The sequence below is a fragment of the Aedes aegypti genome, chromosome 1 (genome assembly GCF_002204515.2).
Source record: "Aedes aegypti strain LVP_AGWG chromosome 1, AaegL5.0 Primary Assembly, whole genome shotgun sequence".
Taxonomy (NCBI): Eukaryota; Metazoa; Arthropoda; class Insecta; order Diptera; family Culicidae; genus Aedes; species Aedes aegypti.
The window spans coordinates 38,464,568-38,477,170 of NC_035107.1; the positions used below are offsets into that span (position 1 = coordinate 38,464,568).

Here is a 12,603-nt window from a genome sequence, read left to right on the forward strand (position 1 = left end):
TAAAAAAAAATCCCTAGGATATAAACGCTAAAATCATAGAGGAATTCCAGCAAGAATCCCAAAAATATGCCCAGAAGAATCACAGAGGGGTGTCTAGAAGAATCCCAGAAGTAATACCGGAAAGGTCCTATAAAATTGTTTGGAAGAATCTCAGAGCAATATCTTCAAGAATACGGGGGTTTATACTGCCCATAACAGCATATTTGTAACATTCGACAAAAGTAGGCATTGAGTAAATGGAATACAAAGTTTGCATTTTATGGCAGTATGGGAGGAAACTAAAAGTTCTAAAAATTACCAGGAACTCAAAAGTGCTTATTTGAGGCTGATATTTTGTACAACTCATATCGCATACTAGGTGAATTGTCAGAAAATAATTCTGATAGAAATTTCATTGCTATTACATCACGAGGCTCATTTATAATCACAATGTGACTGTTATGCGATTATAATTATCAATGTGACAAAACAACTTGGTATTTTTTTCGAATTTTCTAGAACAATCTCACAGATTTCAGTAAGTTGATCAAAAGTATTTATCATTTGATGACTCTCCATGGTATTAACTTCAATTTGTCAAAAATGTCGAATGTGACTGTTTTGCAGTTATGGGCAGTATAGAAAAAATTAAAATATCAGAAATAATCCCAAGATTTCCAGAACAATCCCAGCGGGGTTTTGGAATAAATCAAGAGGAATGCTAGGGAAATTTCCCAGAAGATTCTAGAGCAATTTTCTTTAAGTATAATGCGTTTAAGTCTGCTATGTATTTCAAGGGAAATATGAGACATATCATTTTCAAAATTAAAACAAATGAGTACAATGCATTTTCGGATCATTCAAACGTCAACTGATTTTGGCCAACACAATTTACAATGTACATCTATATTTCCGTCCTTAACGTCCTAGAAATTCTTCGTCAGCGGATGCTCGAAAAAGTACTCCTTCTGTTTGAACAAATACCGCGAAAGGGACATATTATTGGCGTCGGTGGTTATAAACTGACCCTGTTCGAGCTGCTTGGCCAGCACCCGAACCTTTTCGTGGCCCTCCTGGCAGAACGTATTGGCCAGGTAGATCTCCTGTTCGGCATGTCGAAGCCCTATGCAGTACGCCCTGGAAGCCCGTGCCGCCGTGGCCAGCATGGCATAGATGAGCACCGCCATGTCGGCAACCCGGATCAGTTCGATGTGGCGACCGATCACTTCGGTGCCGTGTCGGGATAGAACACATTCCGTGGCCAGTCGCAACCGCTGAATGGAGAACTCGATCCAGTGGGCGGCCGGATCCAGCGAGGGATGCATGAAGTGTTCCAAGTTCACGAATTGCTTCGGGTTGTCGATGGTGTTCTTTTCAAAGATTTTCGATATCACGTGCGACGGGTTCATGGCCGGGTTGCGATCCTTGCGAATTGTTTCATGGGTTGCCATCTAGAAAACGATATTTGATAAGATTAACCTTTGAAGCCTTGCTTGAAGGAAGCACACGAAACCTACTCCAGCGTGTTGCAGACCACTCAGGGCAACGAAAAACTTGACGGAATCGATAGTTTCGGTTTGCCCGAAGAACTGCACCGAATTGCGGAATAGAATCTCCAGTGGGTGACCCTTGGTGAGAGCCTGAGGACCAACGAATCGTAACGGCTGGATGGCCATTTCCATCAGCTTTTCGGCGGTGAAAACTTTCGTGATGGCAGCTTCAATTTCGGCGTCCTGCCCAACGAAGTCGTCCAGCAAGCCCGTAGTCAGGTAGATCATGCTTTCTGCGGCGTATATCGAGCATGTTGCCTTGGCCAGTTCCTCGCCAACGCTCTCAATGTCCCTGCCAAGAGATTGTTCGATCAAAACTAAGAACCTCACAGAGTCAATATCAATTCTTACATGATGTGTCCGCCACCGGTTTTCGTTTCGATGCAATATTTCGTAAGGTTGTTCAGGAGCTGTTTCATCAGCTGAACTCCCAGAACGCTTGTTTGGACGCGTGTTGATTTCAAAAGTTCCACCAATACTTCAGCTCCAGATCCCTCTCTTCCCAAGATGTTTTCTGTATAGATAAAGTCGTTTCCATTACAAAGCCACGGTACGATTACTGTTTGTTTTAGATGTTTGATTTAAAATTTACAATCCCATTTATTTAACTCACACAAGCAGTTATGAGTTCAGCATAGACCACAGCAAGAAATTCGAATTGTGGATTCTGTGGTTTGGAATTGCTTTAAAAAGATATGCGAATTATGGGTAATATAAAGTTGTTGATGGATTCTGAACAACAGAACGACAAATGTTCTGTGGAAAACTATAAATCCGAAAGTTTACAATCAGTGTGAACTCGCCAAGAGCGAAAAGCCACTTAAATAAATATAAATAATTATCATACTAGTTTAATATCTAAAACTATTTAGAATATTGTGCAACAAAAACAAATAAGTTCCATCATAAAATTGGCTCCTTAATTGAGGCGCTTGAGTTCATGAAAAATCATTTGATTGTAGACAAAATTTATACCAAGTATTTGTAATTCGTCTTTAATGTATTTAAAACACCCAAGAAAGGCGTTACCCAACATATTGCTGATCTTCTTATTCATAACTCTGCTCAGAGGTTACAAAATAACTAATCAGACCAACTTTGAACTATGTTTTGGTGGCATATTCCAGTGGTGCTCAAGCTTTATCGCATTGCGAGACAAATGTCGAAATCTAAGAGAATATAAATTTAACGTAATTTTTAAAATCATTTTTGCTCCACACTGGTTCGATTCCGATTGCAGAAGCCTTGTAGTTTGTATGGGAAAACCAAGTAAGGTACCGCGGGGTAAGTGGGTAAATGGGGTAAGTGAAAACAATTGATATATTTTACTGAATATGTGAATTAACGTTTTAAACTCATGCGTAAACCTTTGAGGCCATTCAGAACATTACGATAGGTAAAAGATTTCTGAGATTTTTCAGCCATTTTTGCATAATAGAGCGAAAAATTGTTAACCTGTCAACTGTTACTCCGTAACAAGTTAGCGGCGTACAATCTTATTTTAATATTTTCAGTGGAAAAAAGTTGCGGAAAATAATTTCCTGTACCGCTTCTTAGTTTTCCTCTGTGACAGTTTCAAACCGCAATAAAAAAAAGTTTCAGAATTAATTCGACGTAGACCTAAAAATAACTAAATTTAAACACCGTCAATTTTCTTATCAGGTGGGGCAAGTGAAAAGTTTATCATTAGAGATTGGATTTGAGTTTTCGTACTTAAGTAGCCATAAGTAAACATGGTTCGCAATTATCATAGAAAAACATAACGTGCTGATAATTCAAGAAACACTATACTCAAGCGTTAAAGCTATTAGAAATCATGGAACTTCTCTAAAAGATGTTGCCAAACATTACAATATTAATATGTCTACTTCGGGCAGCCAATTAAAAGGAAGACGTTGACTGAAAAGTTGCAATATTAGAGAACACACGGAAATCTCGTGGAATGTCTATGTAAGCTAGTTCAAAACAAAAACATGGGGTATAGGTCTATCCACATAAAAAAGATTCTAAATACGTTATTGAAGGATTCCGTTTGATTTCTCCCGAAAAGTTATCCGACGTCATATTCGACTTTCTCAAAATCAAATAACGAGCGGTGGAAACTCTACAGAGCAGAAATGCAATTATTTATTATTATTATCTTTATTAAAGAGACTTTCAGCTCAGATCGTGGCTGGTTCGTCTCTGGAAGAAAAAGGGAGATGGCTTCACAATGAGGGGCCCCCTATCATACAGTTTCATAGTTTAGTTACAATTACAAAGGATATTCTTATAAAATCGATATACAACACATTAACACAAAATCGTAGCTTAGTTGATCCGTATGATGAATGGTGTGGATATTTTATGTTGGGTCTGTGTTTTGGGGCTCAAATGGCCCGGTGTAACCCGACATCTTTGATGAATGAAATTAGTGCTGTTTCTCTGACTGGGTCGTTCGCAAGGATGTCTCTTATGTTGTTTGATATATCATAGCGATCTCGTATTCCCTGGTAGAATGGACAGTTGACTAGTAGGTGTTCCACCGTCATGGTTATGTTGCATGTTGAACATATTCTGCGAAAAGGCCCCGTGGATCCCATATTGTGCGTAGCGTGAGTATGTCCAACTCGTAGGCGAGAAAGTATCAATTGATCGTGGCGATTGGTAGTGTCGGTCCATTGTGTAATTTCTCCCTTAATTTTGCGTATGAAGGGTTGTCTCACATTGGCCCATTCTTGAGCCCATGCTACGCGGATTGTAGACTTTAACCAGTGTTTCAGATCCACACCTGGTGTCAACCTGGTAAACATGCGACCGGTTCGTCCTATGGCAGCGAGGTGATCTGCTTCTACATTGCCTTGGATACCACAGTGGCCGGGTACCCAAAGGAAAACGGTTCTTGCGGGACAGTCCTTCTGAATAGCTTGAATCCATGGGTGCTGGGTTGTTGGAGAGTTGATCGTAGATAGGACGCTTGCTGAATCGGAGATTACGCAAATTGGTTTGGATGCTGGTGTTGTAATGGCCAACAGTATTGCAGCAGCCTCAGCAGAAAACACTGAGCACTGATTGGGGAGCTGGAAAAAGTGGCTGCTGTCCGTATCGGTAACACCAAAACCGGTTCTCCCCCTGGTCTTGGAACCATCAGTGTAGCGGAGTTGATGAGTATAATATTTTCTAGCTAACAATTCGGTGACATGTGAGCGCATAGCAATGGAGTTATCTCCTGCACGGAAGCGATTCGCGATGGAAAGATCAACATGTAGGTTTGCAGCGTCCCACCTTCTGGCTCCAACCCAGTGGACCTGCTCAACCGGGGGAGTTCTAAATGGGCCAGATTTGCGAGGGCTCTATTCGCCTCTCTGAAGAGAAAGACCTCGTGGTCTCCCGTGGTTTTTTCAAGATAGCCGATTGTTCGGCAGCACAAAGTCTCCACCATTTGGTACCGAAAAGGAAGCACACCTAGTTCTACGCAAGCTACATCTGCTGGTGTGGATGGGAGCAAACTAGAAATAATTCTTATGCTTTGGTTGTACGTAGGGCCAAGTTGAGATAAAATGAGGGAATCTTCTGCTAGGCAGAACAGCTCAATACCGTAAAGTAGTCGACTACTTACGATTGCTTTAGATACTTTAAGGAGGGTTCCTCGATTACTACTACGGTGTGGTTTTGAAAGAGTGCGGAGAATGTTCAGTCTGGTTTGGCAATTCTTTTTGGTATCGCGCAAGTGGTCCTCAAATCTCAGCTCGCGGTCCAATCGTATTCCAAGTATAACAACAGTTTTCTTCATTGGGATTGGAGACCCGTTTGTCTTCACAGGCGATGATAGCATTCGATGACGATAGCGGCAGATGTGGGATATTACACTTTTTTCAGCGGACAGCTTAAAACCAGAGTGGAGAGCCCATCTAGCAACTGCAGTGACTGCAGCCTGGAGTTTCCGTCGGATAAACTTAAGAGTACGACCCACAACGAGCAAGACAATATCGTCCGCATATACAAATATGTATATCTCTTTTGGGAGAGAATCAAAAACGCTATTCATCAAAACTAGAAAGATAGTCACTGCAATTACGGATCCTTGTGGGACCCCGGTTTCTTCCTTCCGAGTTGAAGAGGAGTGGTTTCCAATGATCACTTGGAATGTCCTGTCGCTTAAAAAGTTTTTCAGGAAATGGAGAATGTGGCCACTTAAGCCCCATTCGGACAATTGATTGATGGCTTTTGGAGTCCAGGCGCGATTATACGCTTTTGCCAGATCTAAGGAAGCGATATCGACATGAAGCTCTTTGTTCATGGCATCCTGGAGAACATCTCCCAGCCCAGTGAAGTACGTTCCTGTTCCGTGACCTGGTCGAAACGCATGTTGACGATGGTCAAGAAGCTGGTTATCCTCCAAGAATCGACTCAGTCGGCGGTTTACCATTCGCTCAAGAATTTTACTAGCACAGCAGGTGAGTGAGATCGGCCGGAAATCACTTGGTGATTTAGTAACTTTTCCTACCTTGGGGATTGGGACCACCAGGCTATGGGTCCAACTCTTGGGAAGAGTGTTCTCGGCCCACGTTTTGTTTAGAAGCTCAAGAAAAGTAGCTTTTGAGTGATTGGTTAGGTTTTGAAACATCGGGTAACCGAGTTCATCTGGGCCAGCTGACTTGCCCTTACTGCGACGTAGAGCGAAGTTCAGTTCTTCCAGGCGGAATGGGGAATTAATAGGAAGAGGAACAGCAGTGTCTTCTGGAATAGCTATGTTTTGAATGCTATTAATGGATACGTGATTGCGCCGAATGAAGTTGTTGTCGTATTGACCCAATGAAGAGAGTGATTCGAAGTAATCTGCTAGCTTGTTGGCTATTAAATGCGGATCGCGGGTAAGGCCTCCCGCTACTTGTTGCTCTTCGTTTGCCACTCAACGCGTTGACTCGGTTCCACAGGTCAGAGGATGTTTGGTTTGCATTGATCCCCTCCAAGAAGTCTTCCCAGGACTTCCGCTTTGCTTCTCGGATAAGTTGACGACATTCGTTTCGTTTCTTGCGGTAGACTTCATCAGCGTGCTCTTTATTCGGGTGGTCTTTGAGCAATCGTTTAGTTGAACGGAGAGTTTTTCTTCTTTCTTTTATTATTTTTTTACATCTGGAGACCACCACGGAAGCGATTTTCGGCCACTGTTCCCTTTTGTTCGAGGGATGGTAGATGATGCCGCGTGGTGAACAGCATTCAGAAAATCATCGATGCACGCTATGTCTGAACCAGACGATTATAAAAATCGAATGTACATCGGATTTTTTCTCGCTAGAGATCAGTATTTGGTCTATATTTTCATAATCGGAAGGTTTTAAAATATTCTATCGGTGAATTTTTTTCCATACATTTTGTATGGGCGGAAATGCGTCGGAAACTTGATTTTCATGGGATTTAGTATGAAAAATGGCTAAAAATTGAAAAAAATCAAAATTTCACCGATGGAATATTTTAAAACTTTCCGATTATGAAAATATAACCCAAATACTAAACACTAGCGAGAAAAAATCCGATGTACATTCGATTTTTATAATCGTCTGGTTCAGACATAGCGTGCGATGTTGTTCGGATTCATATCTGCTACTGTCGTGTCTAAGGTTTTTTGGAATTGGGACCAATTTGCCTGGTCATACTTCCAGCGGGGGCGGCGTGTAATCGCCACTGGTTGTTCGTCAAAGCGGATTGTAATCGGATGGTGGTCACTACCCAAAGGGTCTTCTCCGGCTGTCCAGGAAAGTCGGTTGATTATATTCACACTAGCTAAGCTGATATCAACAGTAGACTGTGTATCCCCTCTAGTAAAGGTTACAGCTCCGTCGTTAAGAACTACCAGATCAAGCGATTCTGCAATTCGCATGATAAGCGAACCACGAGCGTTGGAAGAAGGGCTACCCCATTCTGTGTGATGACCATTAGTGTCCCATAGGATCAGGCTTAGTGTATCCAAGCTTTTTAATATATCCATGAGTTGAGTTTCGAGATTCGGTACGTTTCCATTAGGCAGATATCCCGAGATAACTGTCAGGGGGAAGGGGTAATCAAGTCTCACGCCTACTATTGGTAAATCGGTATCCAATGGGATAGAAGAGTGGGGGACAGATGACAGAATACCGATAGCAGCCGAGTGATAGACGTTTTCGTTACATTTAAGGGTCCACTTATATTGCCCCCTCAAAGAGCGGTTTAGTCCATCGGTGCTGATCCTGTGGGGTTCTTGAATGGCAAGGATAATTGGTTGCTGATCACGGATAAGTAATTCGAGGTCCCCGATGTTGTTGTAAAAGCCATTCATGTTCCATTGGATGGCCAGCGGAGCTTTGGTAGTAAGCCTGCTTGAGTTGTCTCGAGATAGTCGAGTAGGAGAATTTGTTGTCAGGATTGATGATTCCGCGATAGATAGGCGAGTACCAGCTTCAGGTAAACGTGGAGTCCTGATGAGACTTGGTGCTTCGGACGATTCTTCTTGGTTGACATGTTGTGATTCGTGGAGAGGCGAGCTAGAACGTCCCGCTGTTGGAAAAGGAGTTCTCGTATGCTTGAATTGTATTAAGTCGTATAATGCTGCATTGGTTCTAGCACTTTCAGGCAAGGCTCTTCTTTGTGGATATCGGCCAGATGCCGATGGAGTAGTACTACAGCGTTTCCAGGATTGTTTCTTAACAGGATTGGATGCCGGCTTTTTTGAAGTCTTGAGTCCCGCGTTGTCCTCAGGGGGATATGAGTTTCCTCCCTTGTCCGTCCCTCTTCCGGCCGCTACGGAGTGTCGGGGGTTGTCCGCCAGTTCCGGTGTGGTCATGACTTCCGCACTGACGGGGCCTCGACTGCTCGGTAGCTCCGCCGGGGAAGTTGAAGGGGTGGAAAGTTGACTGTCGTAGATGGATGCCAAGTTAAAGATGCTGTTGTTGGTGTGTGAGTAGATACTAGACTAGTTTCCAGATCTATACTACGGTTGATGGCTTCAATTCTGCTTCGATGGGGCAACATTGAAGTTTGTCGTTGGTGGTTCTGTTGATCCTATGAAGAATCGAGGGAAAACTAGTCTTACTGCCGAAACATTTACGTGTCGGATATGTAACCGGATGCGTTTAGCATCGGTTCGTCCCCTGAAGAGAAATCCATGTGGACAGTGTGCGAGGGGGACTCCGGAGCAGGATCTGTACGTTCAGGAGTGGCTGATGGCGAAGGACGATTTTTGGTGCGTTTATTGAGAGATTCAAAACTATCAGTTTTATCCACTTTCTTCTTCGTACCTTTGTTAGAGCTTTTGGTGGAATTCGACTCTTGGTTTTTTGTAGTTTGCTTCTTGGTGGAGCGGTCGGTAGAAAGATTTTCGGCGGTTCTTTTTGGGATGTATATGTCTCGAATCGTGGCAATTTCCCTGTCTTTTCTGGCAAGAGCAGACTCAAGAGAACGAATCTTGTCGACTAGGTCCTGAATCGTACCATGTTCCTTCACCAGATTTAGTCTGTCTTGCGGTGTGGCCTTAAGCGCTGCTTGGAGTTTTTCAATTTGGGCATCTTTATTTCGGACTTCTGTAATCAGCGCTTCGATTTTGTTATCCTTGGTTTTCATGTCCTTTAGCACGTTGTCCAGTTTAGACGAGAGCACAGCGTAACGTTGATCGTTGCCAGCGGCTACGACGGAAGCCATTGATTTTGAGCTGTGATTCAAATCGTATTGACGTTTGGCTGCTGGATACGAAACTCCCATATCCACTCGCAAGTGTTGAATCTCCTCTTCTTTCGTATAAGTGGGGCACTTGCGGCTTGAGAGTGGGTGGTCGATAGTGTTGCATCGTTTGCAGAAAGCAGCAGCAGTACACGGATTGTCTTTGTCGATCACATGTTTTTCGGAGCAGAGGCCACAAGTCGGGTTGTTAAGCTGAGTGCAACGAGCGCGGGTGTGCCCAAATTCCCAGCAGCAGTAGCAAAGCATTGGTGAAGGATAGAATAGGCGGGTTCGACAGCGGATCCAACCGATGTGCACATATTGGGGTACGGTGGTGCCTTGGATGGTCAAAATGATGGTGGGTGTATTGATGCGTGTTTCGCCGTGAGATTTGGTGATCCTGCGTATTTCCTTCACGCCTTGTGGTTGCAGTTCCTCGAGTAGTTCCTTGTCCGAGTAGTTACACGACTCACTGCAGCTAATGACGCACTTGGATACGTTGAGGATTGGGTGCTCCACGATTCTAATCGGGAATCCGTTCGCAAGCTGAGACATTCTTTTCAGTTTCTCCACATGAGCAGTATTCCTTAGCTTCAAGACATACGAAGTGCCTCTCGCTTCAGGATAAACTCCCTCCACCTTCGCTCCCAAGTAACTTTCTACTGACTTCCTGAGAAGGATAGGTGCTGGGGGAAGAGTACCTTCCACGGCTTCCATCCTTAGCATTACCATTTGACCGAGGTTACCATCCGGATCTCCCCATTCAGGAAGAGGGGTCCTGTGAATTCTCCATTCCGACGATTAGCTGGACCTGTATCCCAGATGGGGAAAGAGTTAGTCCCCGACAGCATGTCGGGAACTGGTAGACCACTTATTGTTCACCAGCTCGAAAGAGAAAACAAATTTCACAGCACGAGATGCCACTCACTAGGCGGTATTTTTGCTTAGCTGCAGACAATGGCAATCAGCTCTATTGTTTGATTTCCACACAGCGCTCTGAAATCAAAAGCTTGATCCGAGGCTACAGCACAATTAATATTTGATATTACGCTCTAAATGCTATCAAAACTACTCAAGCAGACACTATTTAGGACTGGCTCAAAATGGAGCGAAGATAAACCGGCGAGAGGTAATTTATTACCACCAACGCGACGAATAATCAAGCGATATATGAGAACGGTTTCAACGCGACCGTTCGCTGCTATAGTTAGCTGTCTACTGAGAAATGCAATTGCTGTCCTATAATGTAAGAACTAACATTGGAAATGTTGCAGTTATAATGTTGTCGAATCATTTCAACTAACATAACTGAACAGAAGAAAATTCAAGTGCAAAGAATAACATTTTCTTTCTTTACATGTTACTTATGTTATTGTTCATTGGGAAGCCTTAACAAATGTTAAAGCTAATAGAAATCGTGAATATAACTGTTTGTTTTCGAAATAATTGTTCAAAACGGTAAACTTTTCACTTGCCCCACTTTTGGGGCAAGTGAAAAGTAAGGAGACATTTTTCAAAAACTTTTTCTGTATTTTTTTCTTCAATTTTTCATAAAAATTTATTTCAGCATGCTGCTTATATTTGGTGGGACTCAAGCTAAAAAATATACACGACCTCATTTGTTTCAATTTTAAGTCTCTAGAATTTGAAGAATCTCAACTATGTGAATTCCATTACCCACTTGCCCACGGTACCTTATTTCATTTAATTGGTCATAGTGTTTGCCCATTTGCTATTGAGGGTTATAGCTACTCTGATACTATAAGATACATTCGTCAGCTACAGCTTTGCCGAAGACCGTTTTCAAATCGGACAACTCGAACTTTATAGACTCTTCATCAAAAATGGAGGCTTTTTAGAGACTTGTACTGAAATAGCAATGACCAAGAGTCTAAAAAGAGACCTATTATCAGCTCTCCAGACATGTAGCTTAGTCACAGGAGTCACTGAGCACAGTGAGAGCCCCTTCCCATCTTCCCTCAACTTACCATCTCCGACTTCGACGTTATCGAAGCTCACCGCGACCTGTTTCACATCCTCGAGTCCAAACGTTTCCGTAGCCGCCGACTTCCGGACCCCCTTTGCATTGGTATCCACCAGGAACGCCGTTATGGTAGTGTCCTGGGCGCTGATTTGTTCCATGGCTTTCGTCGAGGCCAACACCAACAGATAGCCCGCCTTGTCGCCGTCGATGACAAACGATTTGGTCCCGCTCAGAAGCCACTGCCTCCGGTCCACATCCTGTGAGGCAATGGTGCTGAACATCGTCCCATTGGGGGCTTCCTCTTCGAACAGGGCACTGGCAACCGTTTGGCTCCCACTGCTCAACGCTTCCATGCACCGTTCTTTCAGCTGATCCGAACCGAACCGGTTCAGAAGCTGAACGATTGCGTTGTGCTGTCCAGATATCAAACCCGTAGCAAAATCCTTGGAAATGATTTCATTGAAATACGCCAGTTCGGTTTCAATCAACTGCTTGCCACCGTGATTCAACGGAGATTGTAATCCGAACACCCCAGCTTGCCGTAGTTTCTGCGGAAGATCTTTCGGTTCACTGGTGCGGACAATTCGCTCGAGGGATTCCCGTTCCGAAACCACCCGGGACTGCTCGTCTCGGTTGAGCGATTCCGGGTACACCAACAGGTCCGTGTCCACCACACCGATGAACATATTTTTCATCAAGGGGCTCCGCTTTTCCAGCCTAAGATGACTCGGTTTGGTGCTGATTTTGATGCCATCTTCGCCGGAGCCGAAATCGTCGTCTTGTTTCTGCGACGGAACTGAAGACTTCCACCGAGAGGACAACGCCGCACACGGAACCCGATTGAGGCTGAGTCGCGCCACTAGGTTACAGCGCGAAATGGACAGCATTTTGTGAAATTAATGGGGTAAAATGGATTTTTTTATTTAACTTTCCACCGCAAGATGTTACTCAATCGCTTCGTCTTCGCGCACGAAACACCGGATAACAACAAATCGCTGTCAAAATACGGGCATGCAAGCGCTTGCCGATACACGGGCGTTCGAAAGATTCGGTACAGCGAAGGGGGTAGGAATGTTTAATTTCGTTCCACTACGGGCGATTTCCTTAAAACCTGACGGTCATAAATATTTTTGCTGTTTATCACGACACTCATTTGAAATTCACATCTAGCGGCGGTAAAGCGCAGATAATATGCACGCAATTCAAACGCGACGTCACAATTCAAGTAGACTTGGATTTTTTTTTATTACAGCGGGGATTCGCTGGTTTGAACACGACTGCCTTCCAACTTGTGATACTTGAGATAACCTTCGCCCATGAACTAATAGGGTCCTAAAGCCCTGTCCCAATTTTAGTGCCAAACGCTTATGTTTAGGCCAAAAACACATGTTTACTCAATTTTCTAATGTTTTCCGTTGG

At 43.6% G+C, this 12,603-nt stretch overlaps 1 protein-coding gene across 1 annotated transcript; it reads right to left on the reverse strand.

The window, feature by feature from the left end:
* Window positions 1-854: 854 nt before the first annotated feature.
* Window positions 855-12,173, reverse strand: LOC5578374 (acyl-CoA dehydrogenase family member 9, mitochondrial). Its single transcript, XM_001663790.2, has 4 exons — window positions 11,189-12,173; window positions 1,881-2,043; window positions 1,497-1,821; window positions 855-1,430 (listed from the first exon to the last, which is right to left on the reverse strand). Exons 1-4 carry the CDS (start codon window positions 12,069-12,071, stop codon window positions 906-908), a joined length of 1,896 nt encoding a protein of 631 aa, XP_001663840.2. The 5' UTR covers window positions 12,072-12,173; the 3' UTR covers window positions 855-905.
* Between the last annotated feature and the right edge of the window lie 430 nt (window positions 12,174-12,603).

Coding starts and splice junctions, on each gene's coding strand:
- LOC5578374 (XM_001663790.2), bottom strand. CDS start 12,071: ATGCTGTCCATTTCGCGCTGTAACCTAGTGGCGCGACTCAGCCTCAAT. Junction 1,822..1,880: donor ACCGGTGGCGGACACATCAT/GTAAGAATTGAT, acceptor ATCTCTTGGCAG/GGACATTGAGAGCGTTGGCG. Junction 1,431..1,496: donor GTGGTCTGCAACACGCTGGA/GTAGGTTTCGTG, acceptor ATCGTTTTCTAG/ATGGCAACCCATGAAACAAT.